Genomic DNA, 15,421 nt, shown 5'->3' with positions numbered 1-15,421 from the left:
GGGAGGGAATGGGGATTTTGCAGTATCCTTCCCCTGCCACGCCCACCAAGCCACGCCCACCAAGCCACGCCCACAGAACCGGTAGTAAAACAAATTGAATTTCACCACTGCCGTGGGTCTTTTTCGTAAACGTTTCATGGCTATCCTCACCAAACAGTTTTTCTTTTCCTTTTCTCCCCTTTCAAAAACCCCCAACGACCCCCGAAACTCCAGAGTTTTTTAAAACACAAAGACGCCAAGCCTTTGCGGGACGTCCTGGCGGCAAACCCCAACCGTTTCATCACCTTACTCTTACCTGGTGGGACCCAGGCGGCTGTTCGGCCTGGTTCTCCCAGCACCAGCACCATGCGGCTCGATCTCCAGTTTCAAGCCATTAAGGTACGGCGATTCCTTTTCAACGTGGGCTGCTAAATAAAAGGTAGCCAGCTGGGTTTAAGAGAAGCCTGGTGGCGCAGTGGTTGGACGGCGGTATTGCAACCTAATTCACTGCCCACTGGCAGCAGTTCGATCCTGATCAGGGCAAGGTTGACTCAGCCTTCCGTCCTTCCGAGGTGGGTAAAAGGAGGACCCAGATTGTTGGGGGGCAAGAGGCTGACTCTGTAAACTGCTTAGAGAGGGCTGGAAAGCTCTGCTCTTCCTTGGGAGGGAAGGAAGGAAGCCAGGAAGGAAGGAAGCCAGCCGTGGTGGCCCAGTGGTTAGAATGCAGAATTTCAAGCTGACTCTGCCCACTGCCAGCAGTTCGATCCTGACCGGCTCGAGGTTGACTCAGCCTTCCGTCCTTCTGAGGTTGGTAAAATGAGGACTCAGATTGCTGGGGACAAATGGGCTGACTCTGTAAACCGCTTAGAGAGGGCTATCAAGCACCGTGAAGTGGTATATAAGTCTGCTATTGCTTGTGAAGGTAGCTAGCTAGCTAGCTAGGTAGGTAGCTAGCTAGGTAGGTAGGTAGGTAGGAAGGAAGGAAGGAAGGAAGGAAGGAAGCAAGCCTGCCGTGGTGGCGCAGTGGTTAGAATGCAGCATTGCAGTCTCTGCCCACTGCCAGCAGTTTGATCCTGAAAGGCTCCAGATTGACCTTCCGTCCTTCCGAGGTGGGTAAAATGAGGACCCAGATTGTTGGGGGCAAGAGGCTGACTCTGTAAAGCGCCTAGAGAAGGCTGTAAAAGCACCATGAAGTGGTATATAAGCCTGCTATTGCTTGTGAAGGAAGGAAGGAAGCCATGGTGGCACAATGGTTAGAATGCAGAATTTCAAGCTGACTCTGCCCACAGCCAGGAGTTCAATCCTGACCGGCTGCAGGTTGACTCAGCTTTCCATCCTTCCGAGGTGGGTAAAAGGAGGACCCACATTGTTGGGGGGCAAGAGGCTGACTCTGTCAACCGCTTAGAGAGGGCTGTAAAATATAAGTCTATTGCTATGGCCTCAGCCTTCCATCCTTCCGAGGTCAGTTGGGGGCAAGATGCTGACTTCGGCAACCGCCTTGAGAACATTAAACGGACATCAACTGACCGACCACCCGCCGAAAGGCAATTTATCTTGGTTTATTTATTTTCTTCTTCTTCTTCCAACAGATCATCAGCATCATTGTCAAGAACGATGAAGGCTGGCTGGCCAACCAGCATTCCTTGGTGAGCCAATTGAGGCGTGTGTGGGTCAGCGAGACTTTCCAAGAGGGGCACCGGAAGGAGAACATGGCGGCCACCAACTGGAAGGAGCCGAAACTTCTGGCCTACTGCTTACTGAATTATTGCAAGTGCGTCTTTTGGGGAGGGGGGTCATTCAAATGGAGCCCCCCATCCCCCCCCCCGGCCTTTCTGGTTATGGATGGACCTCGTCCGGTGGGCTGGTCCCTCCCTCTCGCAGGGAACTCCAAAAGGGAATGGGATGAAGCTCCGGAGGGAAGGGGGGGTCTTAGGGGGAGGGGGGAGGTAGGGAGGGAGAAATAAATGAAATAGACGATTTCTTACAGGCTTGTCTGTAAAATTTACTTTTTTAAAAAATTGAGGGTCCTTTCCCCAACTTTTCTTTCCCTTTCCTTTCTTCTCTCCTTCCTCTTTTCTTTCTTTCCTTCTCTCCCGTCTCCCTTTCTCCTCTCCCTTTCTTTTCCTTTCCTTTCCCCTCCCTCCTTCCCTTCTTCTAATTTTTCTTTTCCTTCCTTCCTTCCATCCCTCCCTTTCTAATTTTTCCCTCCCTCCTTCCCTCCAATTTTTCCTTCCTACCTCCCTTCGATCCCTTCCATCTTCTACTTTTTCCTTTCCTTCCTTCCCTCACTCCCTTTCTAATTTTTCCCTCCTTTCCTTCCTTCCATCCCTCCCTTTCTAATTTTTCCCTCCCTCCTTCCCTCCATTCTTCTAATTTTTCCTTTCCTTCCTTCCCTCCCTCCCTTTCTAATTTTTCCCTCCCACCTTCCCTCCCTCCCTCCATTCTTCCAATTTTTCCTTTCCTTCCTTCCATCCTTCCCTTTCTAATTTTCCCCTCCCTCCTTCCCTCCAATTTTTCCTTCCTTCCTCCCTCCCTCCCTTCCCTCCCTTCCATCTTCTACTTTTTCCTTTCCTTCCTTCCCTCACTCCCTTTCTAATTTTTCCCTCCTTCCCTTCCTTCCTTCCTTCCTTCCATCCCTCCCTCCCTTTCTAATTTTTCCTTCCCTCCCCTTCTCTCCCTCCCTCCAATTTTCTTTCCTTCCTCCCTCCCTCCCTTCTTCCCTCCTTTCCATCTTCTACTTTATCCTTTCCTTCCTTCCCTCACTCCCTTTCTAATTTTTCCCTCTTTTCCTTCCTTCCTTCCTTCCTCCCTCCCTCCCTCCCTCCCTCCCTCCCCCCTCCTCCTTTCCCCTCAGGAACAAGGCAGACCCTTTTCCCACACAAGGGGACTCTCTTCACCCCCGGTTTTCCCTCCTCAACCCCTCAGGAGGAACTACAACGACATTGAGTTGCTCTTCCAGCTGCTCCGAGCATTCACCGGCCGCTTCCTCTGCAACCTGACCTTCTTGAAAGAGTACATGGAGGAAGACATCCCCAAGAGTTACACCATCGCCCAAAAGAGGGCGCTCTTCTTCCGCTTTGTCGACTTCAGCGATCTCGGTTTCGGCGACGAACTAAAAGCCAAGGTAAGAAAAAGCCATCTTGGCCCTTCCTTGTTCTCCAGCCACAAGGAGCTCCTGCCTTTTAAGGGTTTACCCCAGGCAGTCCTCGACTTACAGCAGTTCATTTAGTGACCGTTCGAAGTGACCACGGCACTTACGGAAAAATGACTTGCGGCCGTTTTTCACCCTTGGGACCGTTGCCCCCCCCCCGATCAAAATTCAGACACTTTTGGCAACTGACTCGTATTTATGACGGTCGCAGCATCCCTGGGTCATGTGTTTCCCCTTTTTCACCAGCAAAGTCAACGGGGAAAGGCAAGAGTACCCTCTTACTAATGTAACATTGGCCGTGATTCACTTAACAATGGGGGCAAGAAACCCCCTGAAACAAGGGGGTAGAACTCACAAATGGCTCACTTGGTAACAAAAGTTTGAGGTTCAATTATGGTTGTAAGTTGAGGACTTTGAGGGACGCAGTGGCTCAGTGGCTGAGACGGTGAGCTTGTTGATGAGAAAGGTCGGCAGTTCGGCAGTTCGAATCCCAAGCGCCGTGTAATGGAGTGAGCTCCCGTTCGTTGTCCCAGCTTCTGCCAACCTAGAGTTCGAAAGCACATAAAAAATGCAAGTAGAAAAATAGGAACCACCTTTGGTGGGAAGGTAGCAGCGTTCCGTGCGCCTTTGGCATTAAGTCATGCCGGCCACATGACCACGGAGACGTCTTCAGACAACGCTGGCTCTTCGTCTTTGAAATGGAGATGAGCACCGCCCCCTAGTCAGGAACGATTAGCACATATGTGCGAGGGGAACCTTTACCTTTAAGTTGAGGACTATCTGTCATTAACTGGTCCATTTCTGGAAGAATTTTGTACCCATGGAACAGAAATAAGAATAAAAGTCAGGAATTGATCCGACTCCTTTTCAAATATGCCTCTTTGGGGATATGGGTGCCTGAAGCTTTTCGGCGAAAGAGATTGAATTTCAGGACGGATCTTCGTGTCCTTTGGAGATCTACTTAGGCTTTTTTCTCCCTAATATTGTAGCTCGTTGACTCCCTTCCGGGTTTCACCTGGGCAGGTTTTAAAAAAATCATGATTTCCTTTTCCTTTCCCCTTGGCGCCTGTAGGTCCTGCAGTACATTCTGAATCCTGCTTTCCTGCACAGCTTTGAAAAGGGGGAAGGGGAGCAGCTTCTGGGCCCCCCCAATCCCGAAGGAGATAACCCTGAGAGCATCACCAGTGTTTTCATAACAAAGGTAGTTTTATCAGTCTGTCTGTCTAATCTATCTCTCTTTCACCTATATCTGTCTTCCTCTTTCTCTGTCTGTCTGTCTCTCTGTCTCTCTCTCTCTCTCTCTCTCTCTCTATTTATATCTGTCTTGTCTGCCTATCATCCACCCATCTCTCTCTTTCTCTCTATCTATCCATCTATCTGTCTGTCTGTCTGTCTGTCTGTCTTCTATTTACATCTATCTGTCTTGTCTCTCTCTCTCTATTATACATCCATCTCTCTCTCTCTCTCTGTCTCTGTATCTATCTATCCATCCATCCATCCATGTCTCCATCCATGTCTCCATCCATCCATCCATCCATCCATCCATCCATCCATCTATCTCCATCCATCTATTGTCTGTCTGTCTGCCTGTCTCTTTCTCTCTCCATCTATCTATCATCTCTGTCTGTCTGTTTGCCTGTTTGTCCGTCCATCCATCCATTCACTCATCCATCCATCTATCTCTAATCTCCGTCTCTCTGTCTTTCTTTTGATGTCTTGTCTCTTTGCCCATGGGGACCCGGGTTCACTTAACAACCAGGTTCACTAACTGATTCGCTTAACAACCGTGGCCAAGAAAGGTGGCAAAATGGGGGGGGGGCAAACCTGCTTCAGCAACGTCTCCCATAACCACGGACCCGTTGGTGCTCAGCGGTGGTCGTACGCTCGAGGACTGCCCGTGTGCGCTTCTGGACCTTTCTCTCTCCTCTCCCCTCCCTTTGGGCGATTCAGGTTCTGGATCCAGAAAAGCAAGCCGACATGCTGGATTCGCTCCGGATTTACCTCCTGCAGTTTGCCACTTTGCTGGTCGAACACGCCCCGCACCACATTCACGACAACAACAAGAACCGCAACAGCAAACTGCGCCGCCTGATGACCTTCGCGTGGCCCTGCTTGCTCTCCAAAGCCTGCGTGGACCCGGCCTGCAAATACAGCGGGCACCTGCTCCTGGCCCACATCATTGCCAAATTCGCCATCCACAAAAAGATCGTCCTGCAGGTACGCGTGCGGGGCGAATGAAGAGGTGGAAGCATCTTTTGGAAGCAGCCTTCTGCCATCGTGGTCGTTCTGGGTTTATCCAGCCCTGCTTTTTTTCTGTTCTCGTGTCCATAAACGAGGAAGGGTCTGAATTAGGTAGGCAGGATGAGAGCAACAGCACTCAGACTTATATACCGCTTTACAGCCCTCTCTAAGCGCTTTGCAGAGTCAGCCTCTTGCCCTCCAACAATCTGGGTGCTCATTTGACCCACCTTGGAAGGACGGAAGGCTGAGTCGACCTTGAGTTGGTCAGGATCGAACTCCTGGCAGCGGGCAGAGTCAGCCGGCAATATTCTAATCATTGTGCCACCAACAATCTGGGTCCTCATTTTACCCACCTCGGAAGGATGGAAGGCTGAGTCAACCTTGAGCCTGGTGAGATTCGAACTGCCAAATTGCAGGCAGTCAGCAGGCAGCAGAAGTAGCCTGCAGTACTGCACTCTAACCATTGTGCCACTATGGCTGTTCTATGATGATGTTATCCATGGAGTCTTGTCTGACTCTTAGTGATTTAATGGGCCAGGTCTCCGTACCTTCTCCACATTGAAATCATGCCTACCTTAAAAAATAATAATAACAGAGTTAGAAGGGACCTTGAAGGTCTTCTAGTCCAACCCCTTGCTCAGACAGGAGATCCTATACCATTCCGGTTGTCCAAACCCTACATCACTTCAGACAAATGGCTATCCAACATCTTCTTAAAGACTTCCAATGTTGGGGCATTCACAACTTCTGAAGGCAATCCATTCCACTGATTAATTGTTCTAACTGTCAGGAAGTTTCTCAGTTCTAAGTTGCTTCTCTCCTTGATTAGTTTCCACCCATTGCTTCTTGTTCTACCCTCTGGTGCCTTGGAGAATAGCTTGACTCCCTCTTCTTTGGGGCAGCCCCTGAGATATTGGAAGACTGCAATCATGTCTCCCCTGGTCCTTCTTTTCATCAAACTAGACACACCCAGTTCCTGCAACCGTTCTTCGTGTGTTTGAGCCTCCAGTCCCCTAATCCTCTTCCTCTGTTCAGGTGTTCCACAGTCTCTTGAAGGCTCATGCAATGGAAGCTCGGATCATTGTCCGACAAGCCATGGCTATCTTGACCCCTGCGGTACCTGCTCGGATGGAAGATGGCCACCAGATGTTGACTCACTGGACCAGGAAGATCATCGTGGAAGAAGGCCACACCGTACCTCAGCTGGTCCACATCTTGCACCTGATAGTTCAGCACTTTAAGGTAGGAACGCAGCCTATACAAAGGTGATGCAAAGCAGGGGGCCGCTATGCTACTCTTAACTGCCTCTTAACTACTCTTAACAGTTTGTGCAGTGACCGAAGTTACAATGGCACTGCAAAAAAAGCGACTTAGCGTATTTTTTGGAGTATAAGACGCTCCGAAGTATGAGAGGCACCTAGATTTTGGGGAGGAAAACAAGGGGAAAATATCTGCCTCTGCCTCCCAGCAATTTGCCTCCTTGCAACAAACAGCAAACAGTACAGACAATATACACAGTTTGTAGTGTTATATTTCAGACTATACTTGTACAGATGCTGTTAAAATCGATGTGCTGTCTGGGAGTATAGTTATCCTCTGCTATTTAGAAGAATAGCACTTTTTAAAACAATAGCGCTGGGCGTCTTCGGATCAAGCGTTTATTTTTTAAAAGGTCGACCTATTTCGCTAGTGCCTTTCTCAGCCGAAAGGGCCAAGTTTGGAGCAATTTTCCCGAGCTCTTCGGTGACACCCCTTTGCAGGTGTACTACCCGGTGAGACACCACTTAGTGCAGCACATGGTCAGCGCCATGCAGAGGTTGGGCTTCACCCCCAGCGTGACCATCGAGCAGAGGAAGCTGGCGGTGGATCTGGCGGAAGTGATCATCAAGTGGGAATTGCAACGGATCAAAGATCAGCAGGTAAACCCATTGGGGGAAGCTGCCTGCGGGAAATGGGGGAAGGAACGAATGTGTTGTTGCTTGTCGGCCACTGGCCTCTCCAGCAACTGAATAAGGGGAAGAGGAGGAGTGGGAGTCAGTCAGCATCAAGGCAACCTGAGAGCTCTCTTAGAGAGGAAAGAGGGAATGGAGCTGGCAGAGAGAGAGAGGGAGGGAGGGAGGGAGGGAGGGAGGGGGGAGCCTGGGCTGTCCGTCAGTCCTCAGGTGGAGAGTCAACAGCCCCCAGGTCTGGAGGTGGCTGATGAGGAAGAGGAGGAACAGCTAGGTCCACTGCCTGACGCGCAGATGCATAGAAGGCAGAGGAGAGGAGAGCAGTGGAAATCTATGGGCCGGTCCTTGGGACGGAAGAGCCACCGCTGCTAGCAAAGCACCACCCTAGCTCTGGGGATAAACGACAGGGGGCGGAGATGAATAGGTGTGCAGAAGACAGAGGGGAGAGGAGAGCAGTGGAAATTTATGGGCCGGTCCTTGAGATGGAAGAGCCACCGCTGCTAGCAAAGCGCCACCCTAGCTCTGGGGGATAAAAGGCAAGGGGCGGAGATGAATATGTGTGCAGAAGACAGAGGGGAGAGGAGAGCAGTGGAAATCTATGGGCCGGTCCTCAGGACAGAAGAGCCACTGCTGCTAGCAAAGCTCCACCCTATCTCTGGGGATAAAAGGTAGGGGGCGGAGATGAATAGATGTGGTAGACAACTATTCATCTCCCTACCGGACAGACTTGTTAGCCTGCGGTGAGAGAGAAACTTGGAATAACTTCAGAGGGTTTGCCGTATTTGGGGAGATGGGTCAGAACAGAATGGGGGCGATTTCCGATTCCTGAGCCTCTGCTTTCTCCCTTTCTTTCTCCCCTCCCCCAAAAGCCGGATTCAGACATGGACCCGGGAGCCAGTGGCGAGGGCGTGAGTACTGCCTCGTCGGCAGTGAAAAGAGGACTCTCGGTGGATTCCGGTCAGGAAGTGAAGCGGTTCCGAACGGCGACCGGAGCAATGAGTGCAGTAAGGATTTGTGGGTTTGGGCATCCCGTCCCTCGTTTCTTTGATTCCCTCGGGGCTTGTGCTGCTTTTCCTTCCGAAGGAGCCCAGAGAAGTTTCATTTCTTGTACTTCTTTTTAATCCCACATTTTTATTTTATTTTTATGAATAACTCAGATTGGCAAACGTAGCTAAGGCTCCTACCCTCTGCTATTTGCTCCGCAGAGACAGCCCGGTCAGGTGGGTTAGGCAGAGAGAGAGTCACTGGCCCCAAATTACCCAGCCACTTCTTATGCTAAGGTGGGACTAGAACTCACCGTCTCCTCGTGATTGGCCCAAACTCATCCAATCGGCTTTCATGCCTAGGGCAGGACTAGAACTCACCGTCTCCTGGTGATTGGCCCAAACTCCTTCAGTTGGATTTTTTGCCTAAGGTAGGACTAGAACTCACTGTCTCCTGGTGATTGGCCCAAAGTCATCCAGTTGGCTTTCATGCCTAAGGCAGGACTAGAACTCACTGTCTCCTGGTGATTGGCCCAAAGTCATCCAGTTGGCTTTCATGCCTAAGGCAGGACTAGAACTCATCGTCTCCTGGTGATTGGCCCAAAGTCATCCAGTTGGCTTTCATGCCTAAGGCAGGACTAGAACTCAACATCTCCTGGTGACTGGCCCAACATCACCCAGCTGGCTTTCATTCCTAAAGCGGAACTAGAACTCACTGTCTCCCGGTTTCTAGCCAAGTTCCTTCACCAGTAGACCAAACTGTTGATTAAAGAACATTTTAAAAAAGGGGAGGGGGGAAATAATCGGCCATAAAACTCAGCAATCCTCAAAATAAGGACCCAGGAAATGCAGAAAAACTGAAGGACCAACCGTGCCTGGTGACATAATTAGAGCACCTTGAACTGGGTGTCTGTTCTGTTGTAACATCTGGCTAACCCTTTCCATGTCCTCAGGTGTTCGGCCGGAGTCAGTCCCTTTCTGGTACGGATGCTCTCTTCTCCAAGTCTATCGATAAGCAACATACTGACACGGTGATCAATTTCCTGATTAGAATTGCTTGCCAGGTACGATGCTCTTCTGAAGTAAACACGGTCTGGCTTGATTAGTATCAGAGTGTTGTGGCCCACTAGTGGCCATCGGAGCTGGCAGCAATTTCGGACAGTGAGGAGGTTGGGGAAGGAACATGGGCCAGTTCTGGAGTCTGGGGAAGGCTCTGATGTTGGCTCTGTGTTGGAGGCAGAGAGGGGGCCAGGGCCGTATGCCAGTTATCAGCTGCCTTCAGAGTCAGACATCAGTGAGGCAGAAGAACAGCTGGAGCTTTTTCCCCAAGTGTGCATCCACAGAGTTGCCAGACGAAGGGAACAGCTAAAGAACAGGAGTCAACTAGGGAGTAAGGCCACAGGTGGACGGTAAATGGCCCCTTCCAGAGGAAATAAAAGAGGAGCGACAGGGGAGTGGAGTTTGCAGGAGACAATTAGTTTATTCCTGCATTCTTGCCAAATATTCTGAGAGATATCAGCCTGGCCGCTCTCCAAGCCTGATAAAGGTCGGTAATTATGAACTATCTTGAAAGACTGTGGGCGAGGAAAGACTTTGCTGGAGAGAAATTCACTGTCAATGGGGCCGTGCGTCCTAGTCGGGAACGTGCGCTGCGCATGCATGTGCATGCCACTGCCTTGCGACACCCAGCTGCTCAGCGGAGGATGTGCAGGCACCACACGCTGTGCGCACATGTACATTTGGCCGATCACATTATAAACAGCTATGGAACGCGGGCAGGGGGTGGGCCAAACAAGCCACCATACCGGTACGGTGGCTGCTGCTCCTGGTACGACCGTACCAAGCTGTACCGGCCAAAACCCATCACTGGATACGTAGGTGATATTTTCCCCATTTCTCACTTCTACCTCTATCCCAGTTCTCATGCACCACAACTCCTGACTCAGAAGGTATTCTACCTCTATCCCTCCGCCATTATCCTTAATCAGTCATCTCCAGGTCTGTTTGGAGAAGCGAAATGCCATTCCCCGCGTACGCGGGAGGGACGGTGGCCTTAAAATATTAATGAGCTCTAAAAGATGATGATGACAAATATTTGCCACCGGGTAATTATTCTGCTTAATTGCTAGGTAAATGACAACTCAAACACTGCCGGCTCTCCAGGAGAAGTGCTCTCTCGGCGCTGTGTTAACCTTCTAAAGACAGCTTTACGGCCAGATATGTGGCCAAAATCGGAGTTGAAACTGCAGTGGTTTGATAAGCTCCTAATGACCGTGGTAAGTTGTGAGCGGTGGCTTTTGAAAGACCTCATCAGCGTAATTAAGTGCTTCATAAAGCACCTTGGTGTTTGTTATTATGGGCTGTCCTGCGGTGCCCATTCAGTTTTCTTGTTTTTTGTTTTTAAACGACGGAGGAAACGAAATCGGTTGCAAAGGGCTGTTCTGTGGATGGGAGTAAAATGTCATGTTGGCTTCTTTAATGGCCAATTTAATTTGGTGTCATGACTTGGAAAATGCTCAGCGTAATGGGATTGATTTATCGTCTCAAATAATTAACGCTCGTCCCCCGTTCTGGACTCGGGGATGAAAAGTCGATGGCTTGTGAATGGGGACGGAACGGCGAGGCAGGAATGCTGGGCCTCGAGATGGGATGTGGATGAAATGTTAGCTGCTTGTCTTTTTCCTCCCCCCAAGACAAGGCTCCTCTTTTTAAAACTTTTTGAGTTTCCAGAGAATTATTTCCGAGATGAGCATTTAGGTGTCTGATGGGAGCTTCGTTCTTTCAAGTAGCTCAGAATAGCTTAAACCTAATGAGCCAGCCGTGTGCAGCAGCTGCCAAAAAAGCCAACACAGTTCTAGGCTGCATCAACAGAGGGGTAGAATCAAGATCACGTGAAGGGTTAATACCACTTTATAAGGCCTTGGTGAGGCCAAACCTGGAATACGGCATCCAGTTTCGGTCTCCACAATGTAGAAAAGATGTGGAGACTCTGGAAAGAGTGCAGAGAAGAGCAACAAAGAGGATGAGGGGACTGGACACTAAAACATATGAAGAACGGTTGCAAGAACTGGGTAGGTCTAGTCTGATGAAAAGAAGGACTAGGGGTGACATGATAGCAGTCTTCCAATATCTCAGGGGTTGCCACAAAGAAGAGGGAGTCAAACTGTTCTCCAAAGCACCTGAGGGTAGAACAAGAAGCAATGTGTGGAAACCGGAAGCCTCCTTAGATGGCCATGCAGGTGAATTTTGGGGTTGTGCCGTCAACTTCTCTTCTTCTGTGTCCCATGTTTTCTTCCAGGAGCAGCCCAACCAAGCCAACTTCGCCAACATCTGCACCGGGTTGGAAGTCCTCAGTTTCCTGCTCACCGTCCTCCAGTCTTCGGTGATTCTGAGCAGCTTCAAACCACTTCAGCGAGGGATCGCCTCCTGCATGACCTGTGGGAACACGAAAGTCCTGCGAGCCGTCCACATGCTTCTTTCTCGCCTAATGAGCAACTTCCCCACCGAACCAAGTACGTAATGGCCGCGGGGAATGGAGACGGCCTTCCAGGGGCCTCCTTGGAAATCAGGGGGGGATAAAAAATGATGCTTTAAAAAAATAGATTTTTTATTTAAATCAGTTTTTTATTTAAATAGGTTTTTTATTTAAATCCCTTTTTTATTTAAATCCCTTTTTTATTTAAATCCCTTTTTTATTTAAATCATATTTTTTATTTAAATCACTTTTTTATTTAAATCACTTTTTTTTATTTAAATCAGATCTCTTTATTTAAATCATTTTTTATTTAAATCAGACCTTTTATTTATATCGTTTTTTATTTAAATCAGCATTTTTATTTAAATTGGTTTTTTTATTTAAATCGGTTTTTTAATTTAAATCGGATTTTTTATTTAAACTGGATTTTTAAAATTTAATTTGGATTTTTTAAATTTAAATTGGATTTTTTATTTAAATCGGATTTTTTTTATTTAAATCGGATTTTTTAAAATTTAAATCGGAAAAATATATATTTTATATTTTTATTAAATTCATTTTAATGAAATGCTTTGGGAGTAAACATCTATCTAAAAATAGTTTTCTATTTAAGAGACATTAATAACTTAGGGACGCAGTGGCTCAGTGGCTAAGACGCTGAGCTTGTTAATCAGAAAGATCGGCGGTTCAGCACCGCATAACGGAGTGAGCTCCCCTTCCTTGTCCCAGCTTCTGCCAGCCTAGCAGTTTGAAAGCACGTAAAAAATGCAAGTAGAAAAATAGGAACCACCTTTGATGGGAAGGAAACAGCGTTCCGTGCGCCTTTGGCGTTGAGTCATGCCAGCCACATGACCACCGAGACGTCTTCAGACAGCGCTGGCTCTTTGGCTTTGAAATGGAGATGAGCACTGCCCCCTAGAGTCAGGAACAACTAGCACATATGTGCGAGGGGAACCTTTACCTTTACCTTAATAATTTAGTTTATTCAGCATGAAACGGAGCTTCGTTATGTAGCACGAGGCTCCATATTCTGCAGTATTGGGACTATCCGTATGTCAACAGCAGATCAGAGGAGGAGCTGCTGTGGGACAGAGATGACAGTTGCTCTTTAAAAATTGGGATTTCAATCAAGTTGATTTCAATCAAGCTTTTTTACTAGTGATTTAAATCATGATTTATATTGACTTGATTTAAATCAAATCCACCCTCTTGAAAACAGGCAACTAAGAACCCAGGGCACAGCATTTCTCTTATGTCTCTTTTCTCCGTTGTGCTTGTTCCTTCTTTCTTTTATTATTTTGAAAGTTGCACTCACATTACCCCAATTGAAACAATAATAATAATTAAATATATATATATATGCGGAACTAGGAAACCACTAGAAATCCATCATTATCCGGTGGCATAAAAACTTAATAACCTGTGGCAGTTATTACTTTGGCTCAAGAAATGCATGTCATAAATTTAATGTCTTTTTTTTTTTTTTTTGCAATTACCGGGTTTTTTTTCCCCCTCCAGCTTCGGAAGCGCTGTTTTGTTCAATTGTTGCACATGGTTGTATTAATAAGACAAGGAAGGGAAATTAGTTGTAAAGAGAGACTTTTGATAAGACAGAGAGAAGGGAAGACAATTCTTGCCTGGGGAGAGGCCTCACCCGTCTTCTAAATCAGGGGTCCCCAACTTTTCGGACCATAGGGGCCACTAAATTCATCATTTTAAATCCCGCTAATATGATCTGCCTAACGACCGACTGGGTGGGCGTGACCAGGTGGGCATGTGACTGGGTGGGCGTGGCCAACTCAATGTCACTCACGTTGAGGGGCGCCTCACCGGCCTCTCCTCGCCCCTCCCCTCCCAGCCCCTCCTCGCCTGCCCGCCCGGACTCCTTAGGATTCACTCAACAACCGTGTTGCTGACTTAACAACTGCAGTGATTCACTCTCTCACGTTCTGTCTACTCCTCTTGTGTAGGTACTTCAAGCGTGGCCTCCAAATACGAAGAGTTGGAATGTCTCTACGCAGCTGTTGGGAAGGTCATTTACGAAGGTCTCACCAACTATGAAAAAGCTGCCAGTGCGAATCCTTCTCAGCTTTTTGGTAAGGCCTTTGATTGATGGCATCGTTATGATTCAGCACGTAATCGGGAACATTTTTTTTTTTTGCCCTGTTTCATTTATATTAATATTTTGAGAACTGCCAAGGAGATTGCTGATAGGAAAGCAAAGTTGGAAGGGACCTTGGAGGTCTTCTAGTCCAACCCCCTGCTTAGGCAGGAAACCCTACACCACTTCAGACAAAGAGTTATCCAATCTTTTCTTAAAAACTTCCAGTGTTGGAGCATTTGCAACTTCTGGAGGCAACTTCTGTTCCACTGATTCATTGTTCTCACTGTCAGGAAATTTCTCTTCAGTTCTAAGTTGCTTCTCTCCTTGAATAGTTTCCACCCATTGCTTCTTTTTCTACCCTCAGGTGCCTTGGAGAATAGCTTGATTCCCTCTTCTTTGTGGCAACCCCTGAGATATTGGAAGACTGCTATCATGTCACCCCTAGTCCTTCTTTTCATTCAACTAGACATCCCTAGTTCCTGCAACTGTTCTTCATATGTTTTAGCCTCCAGTCCCCTAATCCTCTTTGTTGCTCTTCTCTGCACTCTTTCTAGAGTCTCCACATCTTTTTTACATCGTGGCGACCAAAACTGGATGCAGGAATCCAAGTTTGGCCTTACTCTGTACTTTTTCCAGATGGGATTGATCCTCTTCTTCCAATAATGCCCGGTTCTGTTTTCTTGATCTCTTGTAGGTACTTTAATGATCCTCAAATCTGCCTGCAGCAATAACCCGAGTTATATCGACAGGCTTATTTCGGTCTTCATGAGATCCCTGCAGAAGATGGTGAGGGAGCATTTGAACCAGCAGGCTCAGTCAGGGACTGCGGAAACCAATACAGGTAGGCTGCGAGATTGGAACTGCCTACTTGCCCCGTTGAACTTCGTGCTGGAGTGAATTTTGATCCCTGGAGAGTTTGGCTGGTTTTCGTGGAAGGATTTGTTTTTCATAGCTATCGTTTCTTGTTTTGGAAAACAGAGAAAACTTGTTCGTTCATGAAAAGGAGATCCAGAAATATCCCCTCTTACGGAATCGATCAAATGGCTAGCATAATTGTATTTGTAACCGCTGTTGAGTGTTGGTCATTTTTGGGGGGGTTTACGTGGTGGATTCTTAATGCTTGCAAGTCACAAAGGTGTTTTTTGCATAAGGCAACTGGACTTTATTTTTCATTGAAGACGTTTCGCTTATCGCCCAAGAAGCTTCTTCAGGGTGAGAAGCAAAACGTCTCCAAGGAAAAACAAAGAAAGTCCAGTTGTTTCTTGAAAAAACACCTCTGGGACATCCGTGACTTGGATGACTGAGAATTTCTGTAGGCATTAATGTTGTAAGCTACCTGGGCGAGTTGGGAGGCCGTAACGATTCATTGAATAAATAAATAATGGTTCTGACCGAGGCTTCCCAAGAGCCTGAAGCCAACTCCTTGTCCCAACAAAAAACCCTTTTATTAATTGACTGTGAATTCTGCTCATTCATATTCTGCAAAGTCTTTCAAGGGAGGATTTACAGTCACAGACCTTATCGGGCTTGGAGAGCTGC

General features: G+C 47.8%; 1 protein-coding gene across 1 annotated transcript in view; it reads left to right on the top strand.

Annotated features, from left to right (window-relative positions):
• TRRAP (transformation/transcription domain associated protein) overlaps positions 1 to 15,421 on the top strand; it is a 98,857-nt gene that overhangs the window by 34,844 nt on the left and 48,592 nt on the right. Inside the window, 13 exon segments of the mRNA XM_081965686.1 lie at positions 214 to 378; positions 1,569 to 1,750; positions 2,905 to 3,103; positions 4,203 to 4,331; positions 5,081 to 5,347; positions 6,407 to 6,613; positions 7,132 to 7,290; positions 8,190 to 8,324; positions 9,257 to 9,367; positions 10,433 to 10,579; positions 11,602 to 11,815; positions 13,749 to 13,874; positions 14,577 to 14,723. Coding sequence (XP_081821812.1) covers positions 214 to 378; positions 1,569 to 1,750; positions 2,905 to 3,103; positions 4,203 to 4,331; positions 5,081 to 5,347; positions 6,407 to 6,613; positions 7,132 to 7,290; positions 8,190 to 8,324; positions 9,257 to 9,367; positions 10,433 to 10,579; positions 11,602 to 11,815; positions 13,749 to 13,874; positions 14,577 to 14,723 — 2,188 coding nt within the window.

Source organism: Natrix helvetica, assembly GCF_964273705.1.
Source record: "Natrix helvetica genome assembly, chromosome: 13".
NCBI classification, from domain to species: domain Eukaryota; kingdom Metazoa; phylum Chordata; class Lepidosauria; order Squamata; family Natricidae; genus Natrix; species Natrix helvetica.
This window is presented reverse-complemented; position numbering and strand designations above follow the sequence as displayed.